Source organism: Opisthocomus hoazin, chromosome 20, assembly GCF_030867145.1.
Source record: "Opisthocomus hoazin isolate bOpiHoa1 chromosome 20, bOpiHoa1.hap1, whole genome shotgun sequence".
Taxonomy (NCBI): domain Eukaryota; kingdom Metazoa; phylum Chordata; class Aves; order Opisthocomiformes; family Opisthocomidae; genus Opisthocomus; species Opisthocomus hoazin.
In genome coordinates, this window is record NC_134433.1 from 13,665,681 (window position 1) to 13,691,149 (window position 25,469).

A 25,469-nucleotide genomic window follows, 5' to 3' on the forward strand; every position below is an offset into this window, starting at 1 on the left:
AGTCACGGTGGAGTGTGCGTGCCTAAAGGACCCCAGCTCACTGCGAGCAGGACAGCCCCCACCCTGAAGGTCATGAACTTGTTTCCCAGAACCTTAAAAGCTGCCCAGGAAGGATAAAAGGTACCCCTGGACTGCCGAGATAAGGCCAGCACCCCAGCCCCTCTAAGATTCTGTGAAACCCTCCCTTTGTGTGGCACTGTGGATAAGGGCCTGCAGCAAGGCTGGTTCCGTGGATGCCCAGATCCAGAAAGAGGCAAACGGATAATGACGCTGTGGAATTCAGAGTTGCTCTGGAAAACAGCAGTGTGTGTGCATCTTAGGTAGAAAGTGATTTGACCAGTCACTACTGGAACACCTAAAAGGTATAAGAACCATGTGTAAAACTGCATGTGGGGTGCCTCAGTTCGAGTGGGACACCTCACGTGTATGAGCAAAGCATTACTGTTGAGACTCCGTACTTTCCATCCCAGCCTCTCTCCTCGGACGGCACGGGACGGTCTCATCACGCAATGCAAGAGGCGACCGTCTCAGTCCGTGCTCCCTCTGCCCCATGCTGCCGGAGGTGAAAAGGCTCAGGCACCAACACCAGGCAGCACGGCACGATGCTGGCCTGGCGCGCTGAGGCGGAGGCTCTGGCTTCGTCACCGTGTCCTACACTGCAGAGGGCTGGAGAACGCCATGCCCCTGCCTGCACACCCGGGTACTAAAAAAACCTGTCCCAGCCCTCCTGCTGACCGCACAGCCCAGTCCCCCCGCACAGGGAAACACCCAGGCCCGCCCGGCTGCCCGCGCTGTCGCTGCTATCGAGGGGCTGGTGAGAAACCACGCACCGCGCGTCGGGGGACGCTGGAGGTAGCCGACAGCCCGCCTGCTGCGCGGGACGGGTCGGCTCGCAGGGCCCTGCCCCGCGAACCCACCCCCAAATCCCGCACCCACTCTGCTTTTCCAACCCAAAGCAAAAAAAGGGACCGGGCCACAAACCACTCAGCCCGTGCTCTCTCCCTCCCAGCCCCGCAAGCAGGGCCAGGAACGGTCATCGATGACGGGCGGCTCCTGCACCAGCAGCACCGCCCGCCCGCCTCGCGCTCAGGAGACAGCACCCAGCTCCTCCTCGTGGCTTGTGACGCCGGTCAGGTGAGATCACACTCCTCTGGTGACCAACTACAGAAATGATCCCTGAAAGTATAGTCTTAACCTCACCTCCCCGCCGCGCCCGGGCCCACCGCCACGCACCGCCCTCTACCGCACGGACACCCGCAGCACCCACCCGTGGCAACGCGCCGCCGCCCCCCCCGCGCTCCCGCCGCCCGCCGGCCGCCGCGGAACCGGGACCCGCCACCCACGGCCCCGCTCCGCCACCCACGCCAGCGCCGTGGGGGGGCGGCGGGCAGGACACGCCCCCTCGTTTGCATCTTCTGCCTCGGACACCCAATCAGACGCGCCGCTCGCAGCCTGAGGCAGCGCGGCTCCGCCTCCGCTCGCCCTCGCGCAGCCGCCTCACCGCTCCGCACCGGGGGTCCGTCCGGCAGCGCTGCGGCCGCAGTTCGCGGGCGCCCACCGAAGCCGCGCCGAAACCGCTCTCTGCGCGCCGTTGCCCCCTTAGCAGGCGCAGACCGGGGCCGGAGCGCCGTGGCACGGCTGACCCAATGTCAGCAGCGAGCCCACTCGGCTCTGAGCGGAGCTGGGGCGGCCCCCGGGGTCCCTCTGCCCCACCACTCTGCGCCAAGATCGAGCAGCGTCTGCCTGACCCCCTCCAACGCGCGACGCCCGCGGCTCCAGAGCCACCCGGCCTTCCACGCACCGCGCAGCGCGACGGGAAGAGGGCAGCGCGCTCCCCAGCCCCAGCGCGCTCCCCGCCCCTCCCCGAGAGCACCTAAACTGCGCAGCGCCCGTAGCTGTCTGCGACTCGGACTCTGCCGCAGCACAAACTCCGCGCCCTCCCCGGCGGGCACTGGTGGGCAAAACCCTCATCTGTCTTTGAGACCACTACAAAAAAATAGGACCGGGCCACAAACCACTCAGCCCGTGCTCTCTCCCTCCCAGCCCCGCAAGCAGGGCCAGGAACGGTCATCGATGACGGGCGGCTCCTGCACCAGCAGCACCGCCCGCCCGCCTCGCGCTCAGGAGACAGCACCCAGCTCCTCCTCGTGGCTTGTGACGCCGGTCAGGTGAGATCACACTCCTCTGGTGACCAACTACAGAAATGATCCCTGAAAGTATAGTCTTAACCTCACCTCCCCGCCGCGCCCGGGCCCACCGCCACGCACCGCCCTCTACCGCACGGACACCCGCAGCACCCACCCGTGGCAACGCGCCGCCGCCCCCCCCGCGCTCCCGCCGCCCGCCGGCCGCCGCGGAACCGGGACCCGCCACCCACGGCCCCGCTCCGCCACCCTCGCCAGCGCCGAGCGGGGCCGCAAGCGGGACACGCCCCCTCATTTGCATCTTCTGCCCCGGACGCCCAATCAGACGCGCCGCTCGCAGGCAGCGGCGGCGCGGGTCAGCTCCCGCCTCGAGCTGCGCAGCCCCGCGGCGCGCAGGGCCCCGGCTGCAGCGGCTCCTGCGGGGCCCCGCGCACCCCCCCCCCCCCCCCCCGCAACTCGGGCAGCCCCACCGTACGCACCCAGCGACCAGCGCCGGAAAGACGGCACACCTCCGGGGACAGCAGGGCTACCGAAGTTCTTGGTAGCGGCAACGAAATAGAACTGCATCGAACATGATGTTTCATTTACAAAACTACCTCTTCCCTTGCGTTTAAAAATCCAGGTGTCGGAAATACCAGCGTCTAAGCCACACCTTACACATTCTGCAACTGGAGTTAAAACTCCATTTAAAGCATATATTCCTAAAGTTGACTTCTAGAATTTTACTTTTACTATGTCAATCATTTCCTTAGGACACCTTACAACTAAAAGCTTGGTTTTCAGTTTACTTCTTTTCATACATTTTTTGATTCAGTAATTGGTGCCACTTACCAGAAAAGGCCAACTATAATACATTTAGCAAACATACTTCACTCACAAAACTGAATTGTATAGACAATATGCTATTTTTTTGCCACAAATATGAGCATACAGGAGAAATTAAAACTTATCTGCCAGTACTTGTCCGAGGTTAGCTTTTACCTTTTTTCAGCAGCTTCTTCACTTTCACATAGTTCCCTTGCCTGACAAACTCATGCAGCTGAGCTTCCAGGGAGTCACCTTTCATCCTTCCAAGCTGGACTGGGCAGGGAATTGGGAGAGCATGAGCCATCTTCTTTCCTCAAGAACTAGGAAAAGGTATGAAATCTCACCAAGATGCAAGAATGCCGTAGTTCCAAGAACTTATGTTAACTTCAAGACCTTCGGTAGCCGACACCAGCAGGTCTGGCTCTTTCCTCTGGACAAACCCCAAGACGGAGGGTGAACGCGACCTCTCTCTCCCCTGACCGCCCTCTGAGGCCAGGCCTCCCGGCCACACAGCCGATAAGTGGCTCCGTTAGCGGGCAAGGCCAGCCCGAGGGGAAACAGGGAGGGAAAAGGCGGAGGCGATGGCCGGGGGATGGCAGAAACACCCCTCAAGCCCGCCAGGTGCATGGGCCTCTGCAGCTGGATGAAGGCAGGACAAAGCCAGCACCGCTCCCGGGCCAGGGCTGCTCAGGCCCAGCAGCCCGGCGGCTGCTTCTGACCCACAACCGCCCCTCCCGCACACGGCCCCCTCACCCGCCTCAGCGGCACGCGGACACCTCCCAGCGCATGCGCGGCCGGCGGTTCGCGCCCTCAGCTCGGCGCGGGGCGGTCCCGGGCCGTGAGGGGCGGGGCGGGGGGGCGGTCCCTGGCCGTGAGGGGCGGGGGGGTGGACGGTCCCGGGCTGTGAGGGGCGGGGCGAGGGGCGGTCTCGGGCCGTGAGGGGCGGGGCGAAGGGCGGTCCCGGGCCGTGAGAGGCGGGGCGGGGGGCGGTCCCTGGCCGTGAGGGGCGGGGGGTGGGCGGTCCCGGGCCGTGAGGGGCGGGGCGGGGGGCGGTCCCGGGCTGTGAGGGGCGCGGCGCGGCGCGGCGGCGGGATGCAGCGGGAGGTAGGCGGACTGCCTCTGGCCCCCGCGCTGCGGGCCCGGCTCGTCGCCGCCGGCTTCCAGACGGCGCAGGAGCTGCTAGAGACCGGCCCCTGCGGGCTGAGCAAAGGTACCGGCCGCCGCACCCGCAGGCCGCCCGCCGGGCATCCCATCCCCCCGCCCCCCCCCCCCCCGCGCAGCCGTTCCCAGCCGCGGAACCCTGGCAGCGGGTCTTTAGCGAGGGCGGGGGGCGAGCTGGGTTTCACGGAGTAGGGCAGCGGGGCCGTGCTGGGGTGCAGCTCCCCGCAGAAGACGGACACAGCAAGTATTGAACGACTCGCGTGTGCGCGGGAAGAAAAACAACAAACAACACCCCCCCCCCCCCGATTCTGAGCGAAGATCCTTCTTGCACTGAGCGATCGGAGTAAATGGGATAGCAGAGGATTCTGTCCTTCTCGTTCCTCTGCTTCCCCCACCCCTACAGGCTTTGAACAAAATACACTTCTGTGAAGTCAGAAAGTTGCCTTTTCAAGGCGCTCAAATAAGGTTTGCGCAGCCATTGTAAGAAGCGCGTCGTGATTTTGACCATTAGTAGATTTGTTACCCGTGATTGTACACAGTAATAGTTTTGCCTTGAGGAGCAAAGTGAAGTAGCCCGATGCTGACAGCCGGGGGTGTGTAGGGACAGACACACAGCTATATGCAGGTGCCTCGTCGCTGTTAGTCTGCGTTTCAGATCTTAAAATAATGCGTAAGGTGCTCAGCCCTGGAATAACCCTGAGAATTCAGAGCGCGATCTGCCGCTGTCACTGACCAGTCTGCAGCCGGACTTCTGCCACAGCACCTTACTTGCTTCGGATGAAGTGAACGCGATGGCGCGTTCCGTGCAGAAAGGGGAATTGCTCCGTCAGGTCCCACGCGCGTCTGTGAGCAGCAGTTCTGATTTTTCTATTTGCAGATGGCTTACTGTCACCTGAATTCTGAACGCAGGGCATCGTTGCTCTGAGTTCTTTTGAAAATCACCTCATCGGTTCCGGAGATGTTGGCAAGCTGTGTGTGTCGTTGTACTAAAAGGATTTATATTTTTATGCTACACTGCAGAATGATCAGGTTCTGTCAAACAAGTTGAATTACCTCTTCATACTTTAAATAAATTACTGTTTATAAAATAAAGTAGCTTTTCATGGTTTTGACTCTTCTAGAGATTGGAATCTCCAAAGAAGAGGCACTGGCAGCGTTGGAGGTTGTGAGGCAGGAGTGTCACGGGGACGCAGCGAGGGCTGCTGGGGGCTCAGGCACCACCAGGAAGTGCACGGCACTCGAACTTCTGGAGGAGGAGCAAGCCCAGGGCTTCATCATCACCTTCTGTTCAGCCCTAGACAATATTCTGGGAGGTGGTGTGCAGCTAACAAAAATCACCGAGATCTGTGGAGCACCTGGTGCTGGGAAAACACAGCTATGGTATTTTATTTATAGATTACTTTTGTGCAACTGTGAATCAGTTTTCTTTGTTTAATTTGACTATGAAGCGAGTTTATTTTTCTTGTTGTCATGACTGCAGTCTCTGATTCTTCTACAGCATTATAAATCTCATCATGACAATGGCTGTACTGCTTCCTGTTCTGTGTATTGCTCAGCAGAAATGTCACTTTAGGAGTGAGTTTGGAGGGGAGAGCTTTGTGATGTGAATATTTACCTTTTCTTCTGTTTCCCCTGGCAGTATGCAGCTGGCAGTAGACGTGCAGATCCCCGAATGCTTTGGGGGCGTAGCTGGAGAAGCCGTGTTCATTGATACGGAAGGAAGTTTTATGGTAGACAGAGTAGTGGACATCGCAGCTGCCTGTGTGCAGCACTGCCAGCTCATTGCTGAAGCTCATCAGGAAGAAGGTACGTTGCTAAGTCTCTGCCTAATGGGCTAGGATCTGAGTGAAACGAGTGTCTCGTAGGCTGCAGTTCTGCACTTTGAGGGTTTCAGCAGCAGCGCTGGCATAAGGAGTTCTCGCTGCCAGCCTTTCATCTCCACCTGCATCATACCCCGAACTGCGTCAGTGTGTGGAGCCATGCTGCAGATTGAGCTGATCTGCTTTAAGAGTAATTATTTTTCTGCATGAGGAGCAGCAGAATTTCTTATGGCAGTGTTGCTGTTGAAGCCCCATATTGTAAAACTGTAGCTGGAATTCTGCTCCTTCATAAGGTCAATATAGCCAGGTTGCATTTAATGAATAGTTTTGTTCTGTAAGTCGTGTGTTGGGGATACTGACACAAGTTTTCTGTTACTCTTAGAGCATTTTATGCAGCAAACTTCTGTTTGAATAGAGGTAAAGGCCACCATATTAAATGAGCTACTGCCTGTACTTTAAACAATGGGTGATTAATACTGACTGTTGTCCTCTGGTGGTGTTCTGGCTTGAAAATGATTTACTGGAAAAGTTATTTTTTCAGAAATACATTTTTCATATTTGGAGCGCTCCCTTGGAGGCTCTGCTATATTTATGGGCAAATGCTGAGATAGCATCTGCTCACCACCTTCTTGACTTTCAAGCCAGATGGAAGTTATGTTTCCCACACTCTTTACCTCGACTGTTTCTGTTTCTGAGGGTTTTGCTGTTGCTATATGTGGAAGACATAGTTTGGTAGAATGATGAAAGTAGCAATATGCTAGTACAGACTTCTGACTCATTTACTCATCTATTTATTTGTTCTCAGATCATCTAAAAGCTTTGGAGACTTTCTCTCTTGAAAGTGTCCTTTCTCACATATATTACTTCCGTTGCCGTGACTACATAGAGCTTCTTGCACAGGTCTACCTCCTCCCAGACTTTCTTTCAGAGCATTCAAAGGTAAGGGTTATTGCAGACGTAGCAGAAGGTATGACTCATCTTCACAGTAAAGATTTTCAGGGATACTAATCCGGTAAAATAGGAGTAACACAAGTAACACCTTAGTACTTCATCAGCTTGGCAGTAGTATATTGGCTGAGTACAACTGTAAAGCTTGCTTGTTTGCTTTTGCATTCCCATCTCGATCTCGACTCTTGAGAGTAATTTGCTTTTGCTACCACTGCTGCCATCATCCTGAATCTCCACTCTGAGGGGAGGATACTGGATCTATGTTGCCACATGTTGTGACACTTCTGTGAGCACCGAGTTATGAATCATCACAAAACTGCTCTACAAGAGAGTCTCTGAGCTAGGTGTGCGTGTGGTGATCGTAATGCAGGGGGATCACAAAGCCGTAGTGCCATTTTTTTTGTCCTAGAAGATCACTGAGGACCAGAAGTGTCCTGCAGCATCCTGGCATCCAGAAAGTGACTCTACTTTCCAATACATCTCCTGTTGCTACAAGCAACCAGAGCCTGCAGCTTGAGTCTTCGGTGGACTGCAGCCAAAAAGTTTCCTAGTACCTAGTGTCTTAGTGAAATGCAATTGTAAGGCAGATTTTCACCACCTCCCTTCCAGATTTCTAGATTCTGCACAGCAGATCACTCCCCAACAGGGTTCAAGGAAGATGACTTGTGCCTCATTCTGACGGAGCACAAATCAGTGTTGTTTAGTTAGGTTGTCTTTTGCACATCGTTTCCATTTTTGGAAGCTGTTATGCTCTTGAAAGCACAGATGGGAGTCTTACTTTTGCTTAGTGTAGTCTGGTATTTCCCTTTCTCTGCCAGGTACTAACGGTGCCCTGTTGTGTTTGCTCTTGTGGAAAGTACATGGCTTCATTAGCACAGTTACACTGGGCTGCAGTTCTCTGGTACCATCTGTGCTGATTATCTGAGCTTGGCCTGGAGCCTGAAATACTGGAGGGTGCAGGAGAACGGTGAGACCTTCTGGTGATTCCTTGGACAGGCTATAAATGACCTAACAGATTGCAGCCCAGCTCTCATTAAAATTAGTCTGATCCCTCTGTGCAGGCCTGGAGCTGGGAATGGGACCACAGGAAACCTCCAGGTCTGAGGGTGTTTTTTGAGAGGTACGTAGTTGTAGAGTTGTGTCATTTGGAAATATGAATTAGTCTGAGATCTTGTTAATAATATGAGGAAGATCAATGATGTGAAAAAGACTATGTTAGAAAATACTCTTGTCATAATAAACATAATTCTTGAAGATCTAGTAGAGGCAAGCTGACGTGGAGAAGGGATGTGTTGCCAAGCTTTCTCAATATAGCCTACTTTTGAATACTTGTTTGCTATTTTATAACAAGTACAACTGAGAGAAAATAAACTAAATTGCATCCTACCTGGACATATTCATCTGATAGGCAAGTTATGTAACTATATATACATTCCTTTCTAGCGTGAGTCATGGTTGTACTGTTAAACTGATTGTTCTTAAACTAAAAAAAATTCTGGATGAGGAGGATACAGGTTCATAGAAAAGAATTTGCAGGAAGGAGGAAAAATGACAAAACAGAGGAATATCTTGTTTTAATTCTAGCTATTTAATCTTCTCTGTCAAATTAAGATTTTTTTTTTTCAGTTGGAGGCCTAGGGCCATTTCACAGAGTGATGTTTGCTGCAGGCTTGTACATTCCAGCCACAAAGCTACTTCCCAGTAATGAGTTAAATCTATAATACAGAAAATCAGTTTTCTTGTGTTGTTTCCAGTTTGTTATCCTGTGCATTAATGCAGGAACTTGTAGTGCCTAGGATTTGAGTGACATCTGAACACGCAGATGCTGTAAGGCTGTCCGTCTCCCTTCCGTATTTCAGACAAACTTGGGTCATCCAAACAGCTACAACAAACGAAGCTAGAATAAATCAAAATCCCACACTAGTGTTTATACAGCATCTTGAGGGTGATGAGCCAGTGGCAGCATTATGCTCTAGCTTCAGCTAATGATTGCTACAAAAAGAATAATTCAGCAGAGCAAACATCTCCAGGCAAGATAGATACTCAGCTCCATTGTGTAGTGTCTGGAATGTCTTTAAGCATCTGCTAAAATCCATGTTTTTAAGACAGATCACTGATACGAGCCTTAGAATCAGAAGAGTTATATTAACAGTGACTGCAGACAGCACATATTCTAGTTTTGGTTGGGGCTTTATTTTTTAAGGCAGAAGGTGAAATAAATTAGTGTTCCTGGAGGGTTGATTGAAGTACAATTCCAATATATAACGATTTTTTTTTCCCCTCCGGCTTCTCTGCTGCAAGGTTTTAAGTCTAGCTTTGTTATTTTGTATTCTGTACCAGGTGCTGCAAAGTCAGCTAGCTGTAAGGGAGCAAGCTCTGAAACTGGAAACAGTCAGAGGGGCAGCTCTGTGCCGAGTTAACTAATGGGAGAGCTTAGTGCAGCATTTTGTTTAAGCTAGTGCAGCTATGGTCTGAGCTAGTATCTATCCATGATGCAACACTGCACTTGGCAAGTGTACCAGTGTGTTTGGAGCTTGAGGGTCTTCACCCTGCACTCTTGGGGAGTGCTGATTGTCTCCAATATAGAGAGACAAAAGGTGTTACGCTGTCATGCACATCGGAGTATGAAATAAAAGATTGTCATCCCTTTATATAAAACATTCCAGTGCACTTAAAAAGAGGTCTTACCACTTTTTGTCATTGATTTGTAGGATAGTCATGGTAGTTTTTCCTGTTCCCTTCTGCATTTAGGTCCGGCTGGTGGTGGTTGATGGAATTGCATTTCCTTTTCGGCATGACTTTGAGGACCTCTCGCTTCGAACAAGACTTCTGAATGGTCTAGCACAACAGCTAATCATCATAGCAAATGATCATAAATCAGCGGTAAGTCTGGAGCAGGTTTAAATCACAAAAGATGCTACTTTGGAATAAATACACTAGAAAGAGATAAGCAAATGTGATTTGTGATTGTCTGTAAATAGCAAAATAAAACGGCAAGAACGTCCTCTGCATTTGTGTTTGCCAGTTTGGTTAGTAAATATAGATGGATCGCACAGGCTAAACTGTTTAGGTGGAAAATTCTTAGACATGCCAAAACAAGTAAATTTTGCATTAAAAGCATCCTGTGGATCTTAATTACGTGGTAGCATATCAATTTGTCATGCTGTTTCACATCATGATTTGGTTGGGCAAGGAATGCGCCTTTGGTGAGTTTAACCGACAAAGCGCACACGTTAAAATACATCAGAGGATTCAGCAGTTCCAATGTAGCTTTCCACTCTTCATTTAAAAATAAACCACCGTCTTAGCAGAGGAACTGTTCTTAGGGAGGCAAACCACTTTATCTGCTAGTTCGGCTTGCTCTGCTGGCATCCATGGAAACCCTTCGCTTCCTTCCTGGGCATTGTTTCTATGTCATTTACGCCAATATGGAGGCCAGCAAATCCCCGGCGGCATAGCCAGCAGATGGCACTGGGAAGCTGCCTCTGTTCCAGAAGTTGTTTTGGCAAATCTTTTACAGCACAGAAGAGCATTGTTCAGGAATTAGGGCTCACACAGTCTCAAAATGGTGCTTGCGCCTGTAACTGTTTCCAGGTGACTTGGAACCCTGTCACCCGCAACTCTCTGGCGCAGTTGGCTTTTGTTCCTAACTGCTAAAAATAAACCTCCCCTTGTGCTTCCTCTGATAGCTGCAGGAGGGGAAAGTGCAAGCTCTACATTGCGCCTGTGTTGGGCGATTGGGCTTGCTGCTGAAAGCGTACCCTTGTCATCCTGACGTGAATTGTGAAGCTTCTTCCCGCTGGTGTGGGCACAAGGGAGTCGAGTGTTACATGACTGCTTGATTTGCACAGCCTCGCGTTTACTGAGTGCTTTCACTCATGAATTGGGTACCTGGTGACCTTGAACAGGAGCAGTTGTCATTGTGCAGTCTTTTTTTTCTTCAGTCAAGGGAAACATATATAACTTGTTTCTACTGAACAAGCAAGCAGCTTGGTACAAACGCTTGCCAAATAAACACTTACTAAAGAAGTCATCAGTCACAGAGCCTCAGAAATGATTTAGCTCAGAGTGGCCCTCTTGTTAGTTTCTGATTTAGTTCCACGTGGCTTGCGAGCAGTCTAAATTGAGCTTGCGTGCCAGAGATTGCTTGTTGGGCAGCAAAGCTGGGCAGTCTGAATGCTCTAATATCGTACGAAGTAAGTTCCTTTAGTTTCTAAAGCTGAACTCGGTGGGTTGTGCTAGGATGCCCAGACCAGCCTGTCTCCAGCAGTGAGGTGGGGAGCCTGTCTGGGGCTGTTACCACCCATATATGATGAGTTACTTCTCTAAAATATGCAATATGTGTTGGGGCTTTCAGCTATGTAAATGTTTTGGTGTGCGCCCCGTGTGCTCAGTGGAATTGCTTGCTCGAGCACACTTTTCTAACTGTTCAAGCAAGAATCATGCAAGCATGTCAAACAATGAAAACGCCTAGGGTTTAAGATAGGTACAATTTTTTTTTATTTTTTATTTTTCATTTTTAATGAACTTTGCAATTAATATTCCTGGCTCTTTTCTGTCTCACCACCCCCACTTCTACCAGGGATCTAACCTAGACTGTCTGTGAACCTCCTACGAGTGATTCGTGCTGCGAAAACACTCCCCCGCTCTGTCTGTTCACTTTCATTCTGCTTTGTATTGTACCCACTTGCGCATTTTTAGACTACAAGGTGCAGAAATTCTGTTAATCACTAGGCTTATGCATGTTTTGAGCAGCACCAGCAAGTTCACTTATGCCACAGTGACTGAAATCTGTCTCTTTATAGAGGGCTAGTATAAGTCATATGCATCTAAATACAGATCTGAACAGTATTTAGTGCAAATATGATGGAATATACAAGTTGTGTAGAGTTTGCATCCCTTGGGAAGGGAGAAATGTAGTTTTCTTTAAAGTCTCGAATGAAAGAGATCTGCCTTCTATGCAAACTGAAAATACATTTTGCACGGTTCTCTTATTTTGTTTTGGCTATTAAGAAAAGATGAGGCACCTCTACAGTTTCTTCTTGTTAACACAGAAGCTTCATTACGGTTGGCAAAAGTTTTGCCTGAGTAACTACTGTATTGGTAAAAGCTTTTTGAAAAATCCCTCTCTTCACTTCCACCAGTATGCTGCTTTTCTGGAGATTTTTCTTGTTTGCTTCTTTTTTCCCTTTCAGGTAGTTCTGACAAACCAAATGACAACAAGGATTGGACAAAGCCAGTCCACATTGGTACCTGCTTTAGGTAGGTGTTTAGCTTGTGAGTTGAAAACTGAGTTAATCTTCAAAAATACTACTTCCTTTCTGCTGGCATCGTGTGCAAAGAAAATGAAATTGTTTGCTGAATTTCTGCAGTGTAGCAGAATCCGTGGTGAAAATATTAGATGCATCTGGAACTGCTGGTGTGGAACTCTACAGTGAGGCTTATCTATCTATCGATAGGACAAGGGTGTAATGGCTTTAAACTGAAAGAGGGGAGATTTAGATTAGATACAAGAAGGAAATTCTTTACTCTGAGGGTGGTGAGCCCCTGGCCCGGGATGCCCAGAGAAGCTGTGGCTGCCCCCTCCCTGCCAGTGTTCAAGGCTGGGTTGGAGGGGCTTTGAGCGACCTGGGCTGGTGGAAGGAGTCCCTGCCCATGGCGGGGTGGTGGAACGAGATGATCTTTAAGGTCCCTTCCAACCCAAACCATTCTATGATCTATGTAAGTCTTGTGATTAGAGTTAGCAACTATGAAATTTTATTCTAAACTTAAAACACGGTGTGCAGATTAGAATCCTGGTTAGATTTTTGAAAGGAGATTACAAATGTTTTTCAAAGTCATGGCATTTTCAGATTGCAGAAACTGCAGACTGAGAGTGTTGCTGGATTTTTTTTTTCCCTTTTTAAACCAAAATTTTTAATACTAAACTTGTTATTAAATCTATCAACATTCCTTAAGATGACTAAATCGCCCTTTATGGGGAAGCACTAGGTACTAAGAACTCTCTGAGTAACTAGGTTTTTAGATGTGCAGCTAATGTATTGCAGCCTTCCCCTGAGGATCTTAGGCCGTGGAGTTACCTCTGCTCCAGCTGCAGCTGTGTCAGCTAAGGAGGCCACTACCCCAGCTGGAGGTCACTGCCGCAGCCTAGATGCTGGCTGAGCTGTTTGTGTGATTGTCTCCCAATCCATTTCTGCCAAAAGTGGGCCAGGCAATCTTGAGATATTCAAATAATAAGTAAACCTCTGATAAATCAAGTGATTTAAACTGAAATTGGCTAGTGAATGATCATGCAAAAAATGTAGGGATGGACCTGGGGGCATTAAACCTCTAGCAGGACTGTGGTAATGAACAGGTTAAAGCACTAACAGAAGAACAGAGCTGAACGGTTGCATACCTCAGACTACGCTGCAATGTCCTAAATTCCCTGAGAATCGTTCACTGCCTCTCCAAAACAGTTTAAATTGTTTATTTTGCCACTACGCTTGAAGGCGTTCCATTAATTATTTGCAAAGGCATTTCAGATTTGCTGCATAGCTGGAACTCTCTACCCATTGCTGTCTACAGTTATGATGCAGAGGGAAGTTCTGTGTGGGATCCTCAACTACAGCCTGCCCATAGTGAGTTTAAGTGGTTTTTACAGGCTGCTCCATTTTGCCCTGTAATGAGCAAAGTACCTCATATAGACTCTTCTGCTGCGGCCACAGGGGAAAATAGAACAGTTCTTCAGAAGTAGAGATTTTGACAAATTAAGAAAAAGGTCAGCGTTTAACTCTTATTTCAGGTTGTAACTTTGTATTACTTTATAATGCACTTAAAGGGCACAAATTCTCTGTCCACAGCTTCAGTTTCTGTGAACTTAAGTAAAGATTCCCTTGTTCTGGAGGGGAGGGAGAAGAAGAGGACAGTACAAAGGCAAAGATGTTCTCAGTGTCTGTGCAGGCATTGAACCATTTGACACAGATATAAGATAAAATGAACAAATACAGACCATCTCCTTCAAGAATGTGAAGAATGTGGAATTCTGAGCTGTGCGTGCAGATACAGACCCAGCTTCCAGTATCTGACCCTTTTTGTCATTCTTGCCTCTTGCTCTCTGATGTATTATTTTTGGCAGCCTTTCTGGCTACAAACTCAATTAAAGCTAATAGATTCTGTCTTTTTTCAGTAGCCAGTGCTGTTTGAGAGCTGTTGTGTTTATTGAGTTGTAGGGATAGTAAAGAATGTGAAGACATTCATAGTAGGTTATAATTAAGAGATACCATGCATTCTTGCGCGTATTTCCTTTTACAAACATTTCATTTGACATAACCTCATGTTGACCGTAAACGGATTGTGACTCTCACCAGAATGTGTGCGTAACCACATAGTATTGTTAAACTGAGTAGTGTGAACTCTTGTAAAAATGAAACTTTGTACCAGTTGGTAAAATACTTAAGCTAAGAGATATTCCCCTCATGCTAAACAGCGGTATCTCAAGCTGAGCATTTCAGAGTGGTACAAACGTGTGAATTTATTCCGTAGACCTGGTGCAAGTATTGAGCGGGTGGATTACAAGGTGGTTTTTACAATCCACTCTGACAGGATGCTGTTTCAACAGTCTCATCGTATAGTCTAAAGAACCTCCTGCTCCTCCATGGCTGGTTGTAGCCAGAGGAACTATCGAGGAAGGGGTCAGCAGCAAGACCCCAAGTAAAATCAATCCTATTGCCTCCCCTAAATAAGTTTTTTCCCCAATCGACTGATGAACCTTAGAAACAGCCTTTTCTAAGATTTCACAATAGCGTTAATCTCTAAACTCTTATTCAGCTTCCTAGCAGAAGAGAAGTTCTTAATTATGAAAAAAAAATCAGGCACAGATGCTGGAAGGTATTAAGTCAAGAGCTTTATGAAGGGGACAGCTTTCTTTGCCACTAGTGATAGCTAAGCTGGGTGTTCCTAGACATTTCTACTGGATATATTTAGAAAGGAGGTCAAATATTAATCTAGAGCCAGTTTAACTCAGAAATATCTCATTTTACGGTAGCATTTTTCTCTCATGTTGAATACAGTTGGAAACGTTCTGGTGTGGAATTTGTACCCATTGTAAAATATGTTTTGATCTCTTGACTCGAAACTCTACCTGATAGCCAAAATTTTTAATCTCAACTTAGATATAGTGGAGCAAGGTCTGGCAGGGTGCCTAGAAGGTCTAAGTCTTCATTACAGTTGAATCATTTTTTTTTCTTCTCCGTTGTACAATGAATACCAGAGCACATGGGGCATGTGGGACTGGTGCCATGATGGAGACCAGTAAGTCATTCAGACATTACAGGGCTCTGCAGGGGAATAGGAGAGGCTTGCAGCACCTAATCATAAACTGTTTTAAAATGCAATCCATCTTTGGACTACTGACTGTCTCCTGGGATAAACAGAGGAAAACACCTGATAAAACTGTCTATTAATTGACAGAGCTTGCGGTCAGGTGTGAACTGAAACAGTAGGACTGTTTCCCCTGCAGTAGGATAGCAATCCAAACTTCCTCCTCTTTTTCCACCACGCCTCCCTGCCCCTTGCTTTTGGTTGTGTTCTTTTGCATTTTGCTGTCAGAAGCAGAAGACTGCTTCGGGGGCCCTTAATACGTTAATAATCATTGACTTTCTCCCAAAGCTTGTATCCCAAAGGGAGTGATGTTTGCTCATAATTATGCCTGAGAGACAGAATATCACAATTTTGAAGTAGGATTTAGACATACTCGCTAGACTTCTTCAGTAGTAATTAGAAAAATCTTTTCTTCATGCTGCCTCTGTTTTCAAGATTTGTCTAGTACCTGTCCTTTATTAGGTACATATAAAATCTTCCTACAATTATGGAAGTATTGCATCAAGCTTTCTATAAAACACTGTACTGTGAGTATAGAGATTATTAATTGTCTCAGTATATTTGATAAACTAGTTGTGAAATCCTTGCACGTATGAAAAAGATGTGATTCATTACTGCAAGGAAGCTATATATGTTTTAATCATGGGGTTTTTTTGGAAGGCTGGTCTAATTTCAGTTCGGTTTACTGATGATGCTGCTTTTATAGGAGATAAATAAAATGGCCTGTCATTTTGTGTCACCCAGGAGAAAGCTGGGGACATGCTGCTACTGTCCGTTTAATCTTTCACTGGGACAACAGTCAGAGGTAAGTGAAAATGTAGGCCAGTAAGGTATAAGAGTAATATCGACAAGTGTGGCATTTGAGAATCTTTCTCAGACTGGCTCTGGTGGCCAAGCAGGAATTTGAATTTGACTCCTGGCCTTGGTGTGCCGTGTCCTGGGCTACTGAGGCTCAAGAAGAGCTTTCTAGTTCAGCCTAAGACAGTGTGGACCGTCATGCTCCTCCTCCTCACCACGGTCAGCTTGCTGCAGTGCTGTACCTTCTTTCTGGCAAGATGCCATGTCTCATCAAAATATAACATCCTAATGGTGGTTGCTCAGACACAAGAATTTAGGGTCTGGTGGCTAAGTGGAATTTTTTTTTTTTCCCTGTCTCCATTTTGTAAGCAGGGAGTAGAGTAGAATTTCTTTGCTTCAGTCTTAGGCTCCAGTCAGTACAAAGCCAAAGATGCCCCAGAAGGCTTTCCACCTAGATAGTGATTCTGAGGAGGACAGATCGTAGGCCTGCTGACCCCAGAGCCTCGGTGGCAGCTGTTGGACCTTTCCACTTTTGAATGCGGCAGGATGGTTCTGCAGAACCGGACAGCTGTGCAGATACCAAGTTACAGTGCCCTGCAGCGAGGCAGAAAGGGAGCTGCGTTTGCTCCCCATGCAGAGCTGACTCATGGAGGGTGATTTTAGAAGCCCAAAGGAATGAAGATGACCCTTCTAAAAACAGGATGAAGTTCTGTCTGTTGCAGTGAGATTTTTTCTGTTTCCTGGTTCTTTTTTCTGCTCATCGCTATGTTGCAAGCTCACTTCTCTTTCCTGGTCAGTTAAATTTGTCTTGTATATAGTAGCACAATGCAGCAACTTGAGATTAAGAAGCCTTGCTTCAATTCCCTAATCTTCTGCAAACAGCGAACAAAAATGCTGCTGGAATGTTGTTGTGCATAGTTTTGCTTGTTAAACTTGAAAGATAAATGCACTGATGCTTTCTTGTGGAGTTTTGTTTTTTAAATTCTAAGTTTGAAGGCAATGCGGAATGATTACAGCAGGCTGTTTAATTTGGAATTAAATTAACATCACTGATTAGTTAACAGCCTTTATAAGACAGAAGTTGCGTCAACATAACGATTTCAGAATGAACAAAAGTTAATTTTATATATCAAAAGTAAAGAGCTTTTTTCTTCTGCAGCACAGCTAGGAAGGCTGTAGATGCACGTTCCAGAAAGCAAGCCAAAGACAGACAAACATGTTTTATTTACTGTTCTAAAGCTTCAGCTTATATGGTGCAGGACCTGCAGAAGCATAGCAATTCTGATTACAACTGCCTATCTGTAAAAAGCAGAAATAGCTAGATTCTGTTGTATTTTTACATGAACTGCCTATACCTGATGATCTATCGTGGTTTTGTTCTTGGTTTTATATTAGGTTATTGAGGCCCAGAGATGACCATCTGAGAACTGATCTGCCTTTGTGGTTTTTTTAATTGTGTGTTGGCCAAATATGATAATCTGTCTCTTTCTTTCTCTCTGCTACTGAAAATGTTAGAGCTTAATTACAAGGGTTCTCATTGCTGTGAGGAAAGATCCTGTTGAGTCAGAGGCACGCAGCAGAGCTCCAGCTGAGCGCTTGTAAAAGCATGGCTTCTGCAGCTTCAGATTTCGGCTATTTTGTAAAGTAGAACCCACCACTTACATGTTCTGAGGAATTCCCTGTGTAGCTAATATGAAGTGGCAGTGTTCTTCAGGCTGTAATTACGCGCTCTCTAATAGAATGCCACCTCAGGGAGGAAAAAAAAAACCCAAAATAATTAACGGGATCTTTGGCAGGGTGTCTTGATAGAGAGCAGAACACTTCCTGTATTGGCTTTACATAAGTGTAAGTTTGGGGGAGGTGGGCATGGTGCAGACTAGCAGCCCTGGTTGAAAAATTCCTTGCTTTTGAGCTGCTTTGCAATTTTCTACCTGTATTATGCAAGCATCTATTGGGCTAGGTGCTGTATAAGCACGAATCAAGACGCATTGCTTAGAGTCTAAATGCACAAAATCAAGGAAGTGTTAGAGGAGAAATACAAGAGGAACGATTTTCTCAAGGTTATTCTGTACGTCAGTGACAAGATCAGGCTTAGAAATAGAACGTCTTATTCTCATTCTCCGTCCACTAGGTTATATTGACAGGCTTGTGAAATCTCTAGAAAAAACCTCCCTAGAATTGTTTGAATTCTTGAGGGCGTCTCCCAATGTTGAGAGGTCAATGAGCAAATGATTGCTTAATGGAGGAAGAAAGAGTTGTACTCAAAACCTTTTTTTGTTTGGATTTTAAGAAAGTGGAATTTGGAATTAATTCATAATGAATATCTAAAAATGTGATCAAATACTATGATGAAACAAGGCTAATTAATCATTCACTCTTTTTAGTAGGTCTACATTGTATTTGAGCTGACAGGTCATGTGAGGATGTGAATTTGGCATCCACAGTTTAAATGACCTATATGAAAACACATACATAAGAATTCCACTGGCCACCTACCCCATGATTGTGGGAAAACTTGGGTCTGGACATTCAGTTACTTGGAATTTGTATTATTGTACTCACTAATCATAATTATCTGGTTTTTTGTTTAACCAGGTTGGCAACGTTGTACAAGTCACCGAGTCAGAAGGAGTCGACCATACCATATTGCATTACAGTTAGTATTTCTTTTGTGATGGAGATACAGAGATGGGAGCAAATTTTTAGCTGTGAAGGACACACAGACGAATCTGAGAATGATGTTTGCTTTCTTAGTGTTGCCCTTCAGTTGCCTTTTGAAGGTAACTGGTAATACTGGTGTGTCTCCAGGTTTGTGAATATTTTGCACCTCTTTTTAGAAAAATGACCCCACGTGTTAGTCCTCTTAGAATTAAAACATTTTGATTTCCAGATCAAATTTACAGGCAGCCTGTCCCCATCTGTTCCTGTGCTAGTACTGCTTATTTTATCTGCCCTTGACGTTAACTTTTGGCCTAAGTGCAATTACAGAGAACAATCACGCATTCTCTGAGCCTTCATTTTGGAGACTTGAACAAGCCAAGCTGTTTTCTCCCTTGTCAAGCAGGTTCTTCTCTGCATCTGTTCCAGTTGAGGTTATCTTTTTAGGACAAGGGTGACCAGAATGATACGTGGTATTCCAGAGGTCTCGCCAGTGCTTTGTGCCATACATATTTCCACATCTCTGCTTGAAGTGCATTGCCTGATATAACCTAGGTTGTATTTATCTCTTTCATAGCTCCCTCCTACCGCTGACCCTATGACCAGCCAATATATACAGATTTTTCTCTTCTGTCACTATCGTATGAGGAGCTTCCAGCTTATGGCTGGAGTCTGTATTCATCCCGAGTTAAATCCCGTGATTATTTTCTTTTGTGGAGTGCTTAGATACATATTAATGAGAATATATCCTGTCTAATCTGTATTTAGGTTTAAAATAACCCCACCACTCGACTCCTGTATCTTCAAATGTCAGATACATAGGTACATGCCATAACTGTTTGCTATGTGTCCTCATGGAAACACGTTGCCATAGCATTTCCTGCAGATTTTAATGCTGCCATAAGATGAAATCTTCAAACTATTGAACAGAAATCGGAATTTTTTTTCACTCTTGAATGTATTCACCTGGACAGAAGAAATACTGCAAATATATATGTATTTTCTTAGTTCTGTAAAAACTGGAAGGGTAAGTGGGACTACATCCCAAGGTTGTTTGGATTATGTGATATGAGTGCGCAGCCCTTTCTCTACAGCTGACAGACAGATGGATTTTATCTTAGTCAGTTTAATGGCCTTTTCCTTTCAGTTTTATATGCATTATAAACCAGATATGCTCTCTTCTTCTGTGTGAATGCACACAATCTTGAAATGCAGTCAAGACTGTATCCTGATCAAAGATTAGTTCAAATTTAAGATTATCCCTGTGTTTTTTCCCTTAATCCTGTTGAGCTGCTTCAGCAGACGGTTTCTGTAAGTAAAAAGTGTATTATCCCTGTTTCTTTCATGAAATTCAGGTCTGACGGTAACAGTCTGCTGTTACCATTTCTCATTCTCATCTCTGTAGTTAAAGTGGAAGATGTAAATACATATTCACTGTTTCCAAATCTGATCTAGCACATCTATGTATAACCAGCATACAAAAAAAGATAATTAAAATAATAAATTCCTCAAGCCTAGATCCTCAAAGATGTTTAGGCTCATGCAAATTAGATGCTTTGGTACCATTAACAAACTGAGTGTTCAATGCCTGTAAGCTGATGGAGAAGTGTATAACTTAGTGATCGCGCTCTAGTTCTTTTTCAGCTGCGTCCTTTCCAGCGTACTGGAAGCTGTGGAACACCTATCAAACAAAATACAGTTTCTTTCACAGGCTGATAAGGATTCATTCTTAAATGCAGAGTATAGAAAGGCAAATCGATTTATGTACAAGGGAGCAAGTAGATAATCTGATTCACCTGAATTTCCCAGGTAATGTGACCTGATTATTTGGTCATGAAACATAAGAGAACCAGGACCTATATTCTGGGTAGGAATTGCCAGTATTTCCCTGAACTGTGGAGGGTCTGCCAGACTAGCAATGAGAACACCATTCAAATAGTAAAGCCATCTACCTTTGTCAGTCTTGATGCAGTCTGTAGATGCCAGAAGATGTTAAGAGAACAACTCAAAATACTGTAGGCTATCTGAGCTTTGCAGGTCCAGTGAGCCTTTTTAAGCCTTGGTTCTGTTAGCTACAATCTCTCCATCTAAAAACCACTAACAAGCTTTACAAATACATACAAAATTCCTGTATTTTCGAGGGGCTACGCCCAGAAGGTACATGCCTTTAACTAAATGCAAAACATCCATACTAAGCAGCCTACTTTATCGTGTTCTGGCCTTTATAACCATTGGAATGCTTGCGCTGGGAGTCTAGCATGCTGGATTAAGTGGATTCTTGGCTACAGATCCACCTTTGTGCCTAAGGGAAATGGCAGAGATTAGATGCAAGCAGCAGTGAAACACTAAACTTGAAGATTCCCTGTTACGCTATTTAGGATAACACTTCAGTTGCTTATAATAGCAGAGGGACTGCACAAATTCTGCCCTCGTGGCACCTCTTGCAGTTTGTTCCTTTAAGAACAGCAGGCTGCATGAGGTGAGGCATTTAGAAATAGAAATACAAGGATGGGAGACTTAAGCAAAATGTGTTGATTGGGTTTTGTTTTGTTTTGGATTGATCTTGGTGTGGGACACACTGGCATTTTAGAAAAGTCACATGTCTGATAGTAATTCTGCCTGCTTTTTCACACTGCACCAGCCTAAGATGTCAGCTTTCCTGAAATGCTCTCATCCCCCCATTGTCTCTACATGAGCATTTAGGATCCCCAAAGCAATTTCTTTTTCTGATTACCCCCTTTTCCTCTGTAAGTCTGCACTGCAGTGGGAGTCCTCACTGAGCTGTCAGCAGTGCTCCCTGCCTAGTATTTGTCTGGAGATGGGAAGACAGACAGTTGCAGGCTTCACATAACATCTCAGTATCTCCATCTGCATTGATGACGTGCTTAACTAACTGATTTTCCAGATCTTTCATATTTTAAAATCTTTTAAAATCATTGTGAGCTGCGGTAACAGAAAACACGAATGGTACTAGGCCAAGTAGATCACTTTAAGCTCTCTCCTGAGTAGCAGCATCTAGTTTTCACTTCTACATTTAGGTTTAGGCAGTTAAAGGTTCTCATCCCATTGTGTCCCATAAATTACTATGCTGGGATGGTCTTTGCAGTCTTGAGACTGATTCAGATGTGCTGTTCTCTTACAATGTCTCGTGGATGTTTTCAGTTCATTAGGTAGATACAGGAGCCAAAAAATATCCTAGGTTTTAGACATTCACGGTTTTGTTTCTGAAAATGACTGAGACAATTAGTCCAGTTGTCGCCTTGCTTCTGTGGGAGCTTGAATAAAGGCTGAAGGATTTGGGTTTTAATTTATTTAAATAGGCAACAGAAGTTAATTTACAGAGAAGGACTGTTTATAGCTATAGGGGTTATTAGTGGTAAAATGAAAATGATAGCCTGGTTGGTGAAAATATCTTTAAAAAATAAAATGAGGAGACACAGTTATTAATTGGCACGTGTGTTGAAAAGCTTGCAGTTCTGAGCTTAGCCTGGTCTATAAACGTTCTGTGACCACTCATCTAAAATAAATGACAGCATCATACCTTATTCTGATCTTCTGGGAACTAGTTACTCATGCTTTATATCCATAGAAGTGTCATCGCATGATTTTGCTTATATCCTACAGTCTCATGGCTTCCGAGATGTGCAGCCTCCAGCTGTCACTCAAAATGCTGAAGGTACTGAAATGAACCCTCGCAAACGGCCGCGGAGAGAAGAGGAAAAGTAATAGCAGTTCAAAAGTTGAATGTTAAAAAACGTGTGCTACGTGAGAACAGTTGCATAGTGACCATGGAACCAAAGGTAGCCCGAGAGACTCTAACTTAACTTCCTGCTCCAGACATTATTTTAACATTGAGACTGCAATGTGTAAATTTTTCGCAGGAAATTCCTTTGTGTATGGCATAATTTTACTTTTGTAATAAAAATCTATGTTTTCTATAACAAGAGACTTCAGCTTTTTTTGGAGGTGGGGTGGAGAATACAACTACTTTAATTCTGGGTAAAAAAACAATGAAATGCAAGCATGTAGTACAATGCATTTCATGACAGAGGTCTTGATCACTCATCTGTTTTTGTGTGTGTCTGAATTTTAGCAAGGTTTCATGCAGCAATCTGCTCACGTGCCTCAGACCAGGGCAGAAGGCAGTGGAGCTGCTGATGGATGCTTTCAGATGAATACATGCCTAAATGCTGTGCCAGATCGGGGCATTAGCCTTTACCTGGTGCAAAGTCCTTGATCAAGGACAATCAAAGCACTGTGTTGAACTTCTCATTTATCTTATAGTGGTAACAAGAGAGATGAAAGACTAGATCTGAAGGACAAAAGACTTAATCCACCATGGTAATTTTATGTTCCTATCTTAGTAACTAAGAGTATTTTACCATCACACAAGGTTGAACCAAACTGCTGCATAGCCCTTAGCTTCCATGTTCTCCTTTTACCACAGCATTCAGAATGAAGATTCTGTGATCGAGATCTGTTTTGTTCGTGGCTTAAATGAAGTGGAAACCCAGGCTTCTTGGACACCAGCAATATATTAGCAGCTCCAGAATCTAAGCCAAATGAAAGCATGAATGTACACTGAAAATACAGCAGGGATTTGTCCTCTTTTTATTAAGAGAAAACAAATCAATAAGATTATTAAAGGAGAAGAAAGGTACTGTAGTGCAAACTAGTAATTACTTTAATTACGAGAAGTGTTTGTACACATGCACACATATGACCCCTTTCTGGCATAATGCTTGATAATGTTATAGCTGAGGAAACTCAGCCAGCAGGCTAAAAGGAGAATTCAAGTTGTGGGAGTCACTATCTCTAATTCTTAATTTAGTAACGCTAAACTGACTTTGCCTTGAAACAAAATTCAGTCCTGAATCTGAGTCACAAAATCCCTCTATTCAAAAAGCTGCAAAAAAAGTGGCCGTGAATTTTGGATCATTATAGTATTTAGATATACATTACATAATACAATATTAAAAGGAGAAGTACTCAATTGCCATGCAGCAAACTGGACTGTGTCAAAATTTAAAAACCGTGACTCAGGGAGAAGCTCTCAAACAAGCATGACATAGGAAGAAAGGCAGCGGGATTTGTGACTCAGACAAACATTTAAATGCAGGAGACACAGGCAAACAAAAGGATCCTACCGCATGTGATGTCAGCAAGGAAACGCTCCATTTGGGAATAATAGCTTCCTACGTACTGCAGCGCAAGAGGAGGGGGGAGCTAGCACAGTACACATGCCTACGTAGCCACAAGGAAAACCATCCGTTAAGAATGTTGTAGCAATATTTTAGGAAGCGCTGCTGGTTACTAGTGATAGCTGCTATCTAATGTGCTTGGTATTTATGGAAAAATCCATTTCTCTCAATTTATTGTGTTCTGATTTAATATCCTCAACACATTTTTCCACGTGTGAGGAGACTAAGGACATGTCTCCAATATACTATTAATTTCAGCTGACTGTGTTTTTTTAATGTGTTTGTAGTAGAGTAGCATCCAGAAGCCCCAGCTGAGATGCTGATCCTGTTATACCAAGATAAATCGTTTTGTCTGAGTAAATGTTAGATTTTCCAGTATTCCAGGCATCATTATCAAAATAAAAAAAAATTGCATAGTTACTGGTTAACAGTGGGAGATAAAAAATGTCCAAAGGAAGCATTGGAGGCTCTCTGTGGTGAGATTTTTAAATTTTTTTTTCATATTGAAGCTATTATAAAATCAGCTCTGCAGACCAGAACTAGAGAGAAGGTTCTGTTGGCGGAGACAAAATTAGATTAAATGAGCCAGATTTCGTTCTCATCTGCTGGAGACAAGGAAGCTGTTCCAGGCTTAGAATTGCATATAAAGAAGAATTTGACCGTTGTCTCACCAATAAATCTTCCATGGCAAGTTGATATTTTCTTATGTGTGCCTGGAATTCTCTTGCATTTCACAGCATCGGTGCACAATAGTGAGTGGCACAAGAGAATTTTATGACTGCACAAAAAGTGAGATTCTAACTAGCCAACGTCACGGCACTGAATCAAAAATAAAATAGGTCATCTGATTTGCTGCTTAAGTCCCAGTTTTCTGAAAAAGCTTTAACTATCATGCCGAGTTTAGAATTATTCCATTTTGTAGTGATGACATTTACTTGTGGTGTAGGCACCTACTTCATCACCACAACAAGAATACAGTGTCTACCACAGGGCTTGGCAACAGGAAAACATTGTGGTCACAGTGTACTTCTTCTCAAGCCAGAATCCTGCTCTGAAACTCTAGTTTGGACAGGGAAAACAACAATTTTTTCTTCCTGATTTTATGTGTTCTGCACCTTTTCCATTATGAAACACCAAGAAATCAACTAGCGTCCAACTAGAATAAATTTAAGAAAACACAGAGAAGAAATAGCTTAGCTGAACGTAAGAAGGTGTAGCCAAGGTTCAAGTTATGCAATCAGTCTCGCATTGAATTCAAACGGGTTGACTAATGTGGAAGGAGACTCAGCTGCTAACCTGAATGTTGAATACAATGTTGAGAAAAAAAACCATTTAAAATATAACATCTATTTTTCTGTTGAATTGCAGTTACAGTTCCCTCAGTTATTTTGGGGGGACTAAGCTTAGAATCAGATTTATTCTAAGGCATTTCATGGATTAACAACAAAGGTGAAATCCTTACTGCCTGCCTTTTTCTGAACAAAAGAAGATACGTAAGTTGGAGGGACAAGTCATTATGTTCCAGTTTCTCAGAAGAGATTGTCTTTACTGCACTCGGGCTCATAATTCTT

At 45.3% G+C, this 25,469-nt stretch overlaps 2 protein-coding genes and 2 non-coding genes across 9 annotated transcripts in view; 1 reads left to right on the plus strand and 3 right to left on the minus strand.

The window, feature by feature from the left end:
• The window catches only part of TEX14 (testis expressed 14, intercellular bridge forming factor), a 32,656-nt gene extending 29,446 nt beyond the window's left edge, over positions 1-3,210 (minus strand). Inside the window, exon 1 of the mRNA XM_075440060.1 lies at positions 3,126-3,210. Within this exon, the coding sequence (XP_075296175.1) occupies positions 3,126-3,210 (85 nt within the window). The remainder of the gene's footprint in view (positions 1-3,125) is intronic.
• On the minus strand, positions 980-1,192 carry LOC142363796 (small nucleolar RNA U3). The gene has a single exon (XR_012765964.1). It is a non-coding gene; the product is annotated as a small nucleolar RNA U3 (small nucleolar RNA).
• LOC142363797 (small nucleolar RNA U3) lies at positions 2,014-2,226 on the minus strand. Its single transcript, XR_012765965.1, has one exon. It is a non-coding gene; the product is annotated as a small nucleolar RNA U3 (small nucleolar RNA).
• An 819-nt stretch (positions 3,211-4,029) lies between the features above and the next one.
• On the plus strand, positions 4,030-22,593 carry RAD51C (RAD51 paralog C). 6 transcript variants are annotated; one of them, XM_075440329.1, is made up of 9 exons: positions 4,030-4,161; positions 5,234-5,492; positions 5,752-5,918; positions 6,738-6,871; positions 9,632-9,763; positions 12,076-12,142; positions 15,986-16,046; positions 18,635-18,695; positions 22,322-22,593. In XM_075440329.1, the coding sequence occupies exons 1-9, from the start codon at positions 4,044-4,046 to the stop codon at positions 22,421-22,423; spliced, it is 1,101 nt and encodes a 366-aa protein (XP_075296444.1). In that variant the 5' UTR covers positions 4,030-4,043; the 3' UTR covers positions 22,424-22,593. The 6 variants fall into 6 exon arrangements, with proteins under 6 accessions (XP_075296444.1, XP_075296446.1, XP_075296443.1 ...); XM_075440331.1 differs by lacking the exon at positions 15,986-16,046; XM_075440328.1 differs by lacking the exon at positions 22,322-22,593 and having other exon boundaries at positions 18,635-22,315.
• Positions 22,594-25,469: the final 2,876 nt, after the last annotated feature.

Bases quoted from the DNA above. Each gene is read 5' to 3' on its own strand.
- RAD51C (XM_075440328.1), top strand. From the start codon at position 4,044: ATGCAGCGGGAGGTAGGCGGACTGCCTCTGGCCCCCGCGCTGCGGGCC. The intron at 5,493-5,751 runs GTATTTTATTTA...TTCCCCTGGCAG, and splicing joins GCTGGGAAAACACAGCTATG to TATGCAGCTGGCAGTAGACG. The intron at 5,919-6,737 runs GTACGTTGCTAA...ATTTGTTCTCAG, and splicing joins TGAAGCTCATCAGGAAGAAG to ATCATCTAAAAGCTTTGGAG.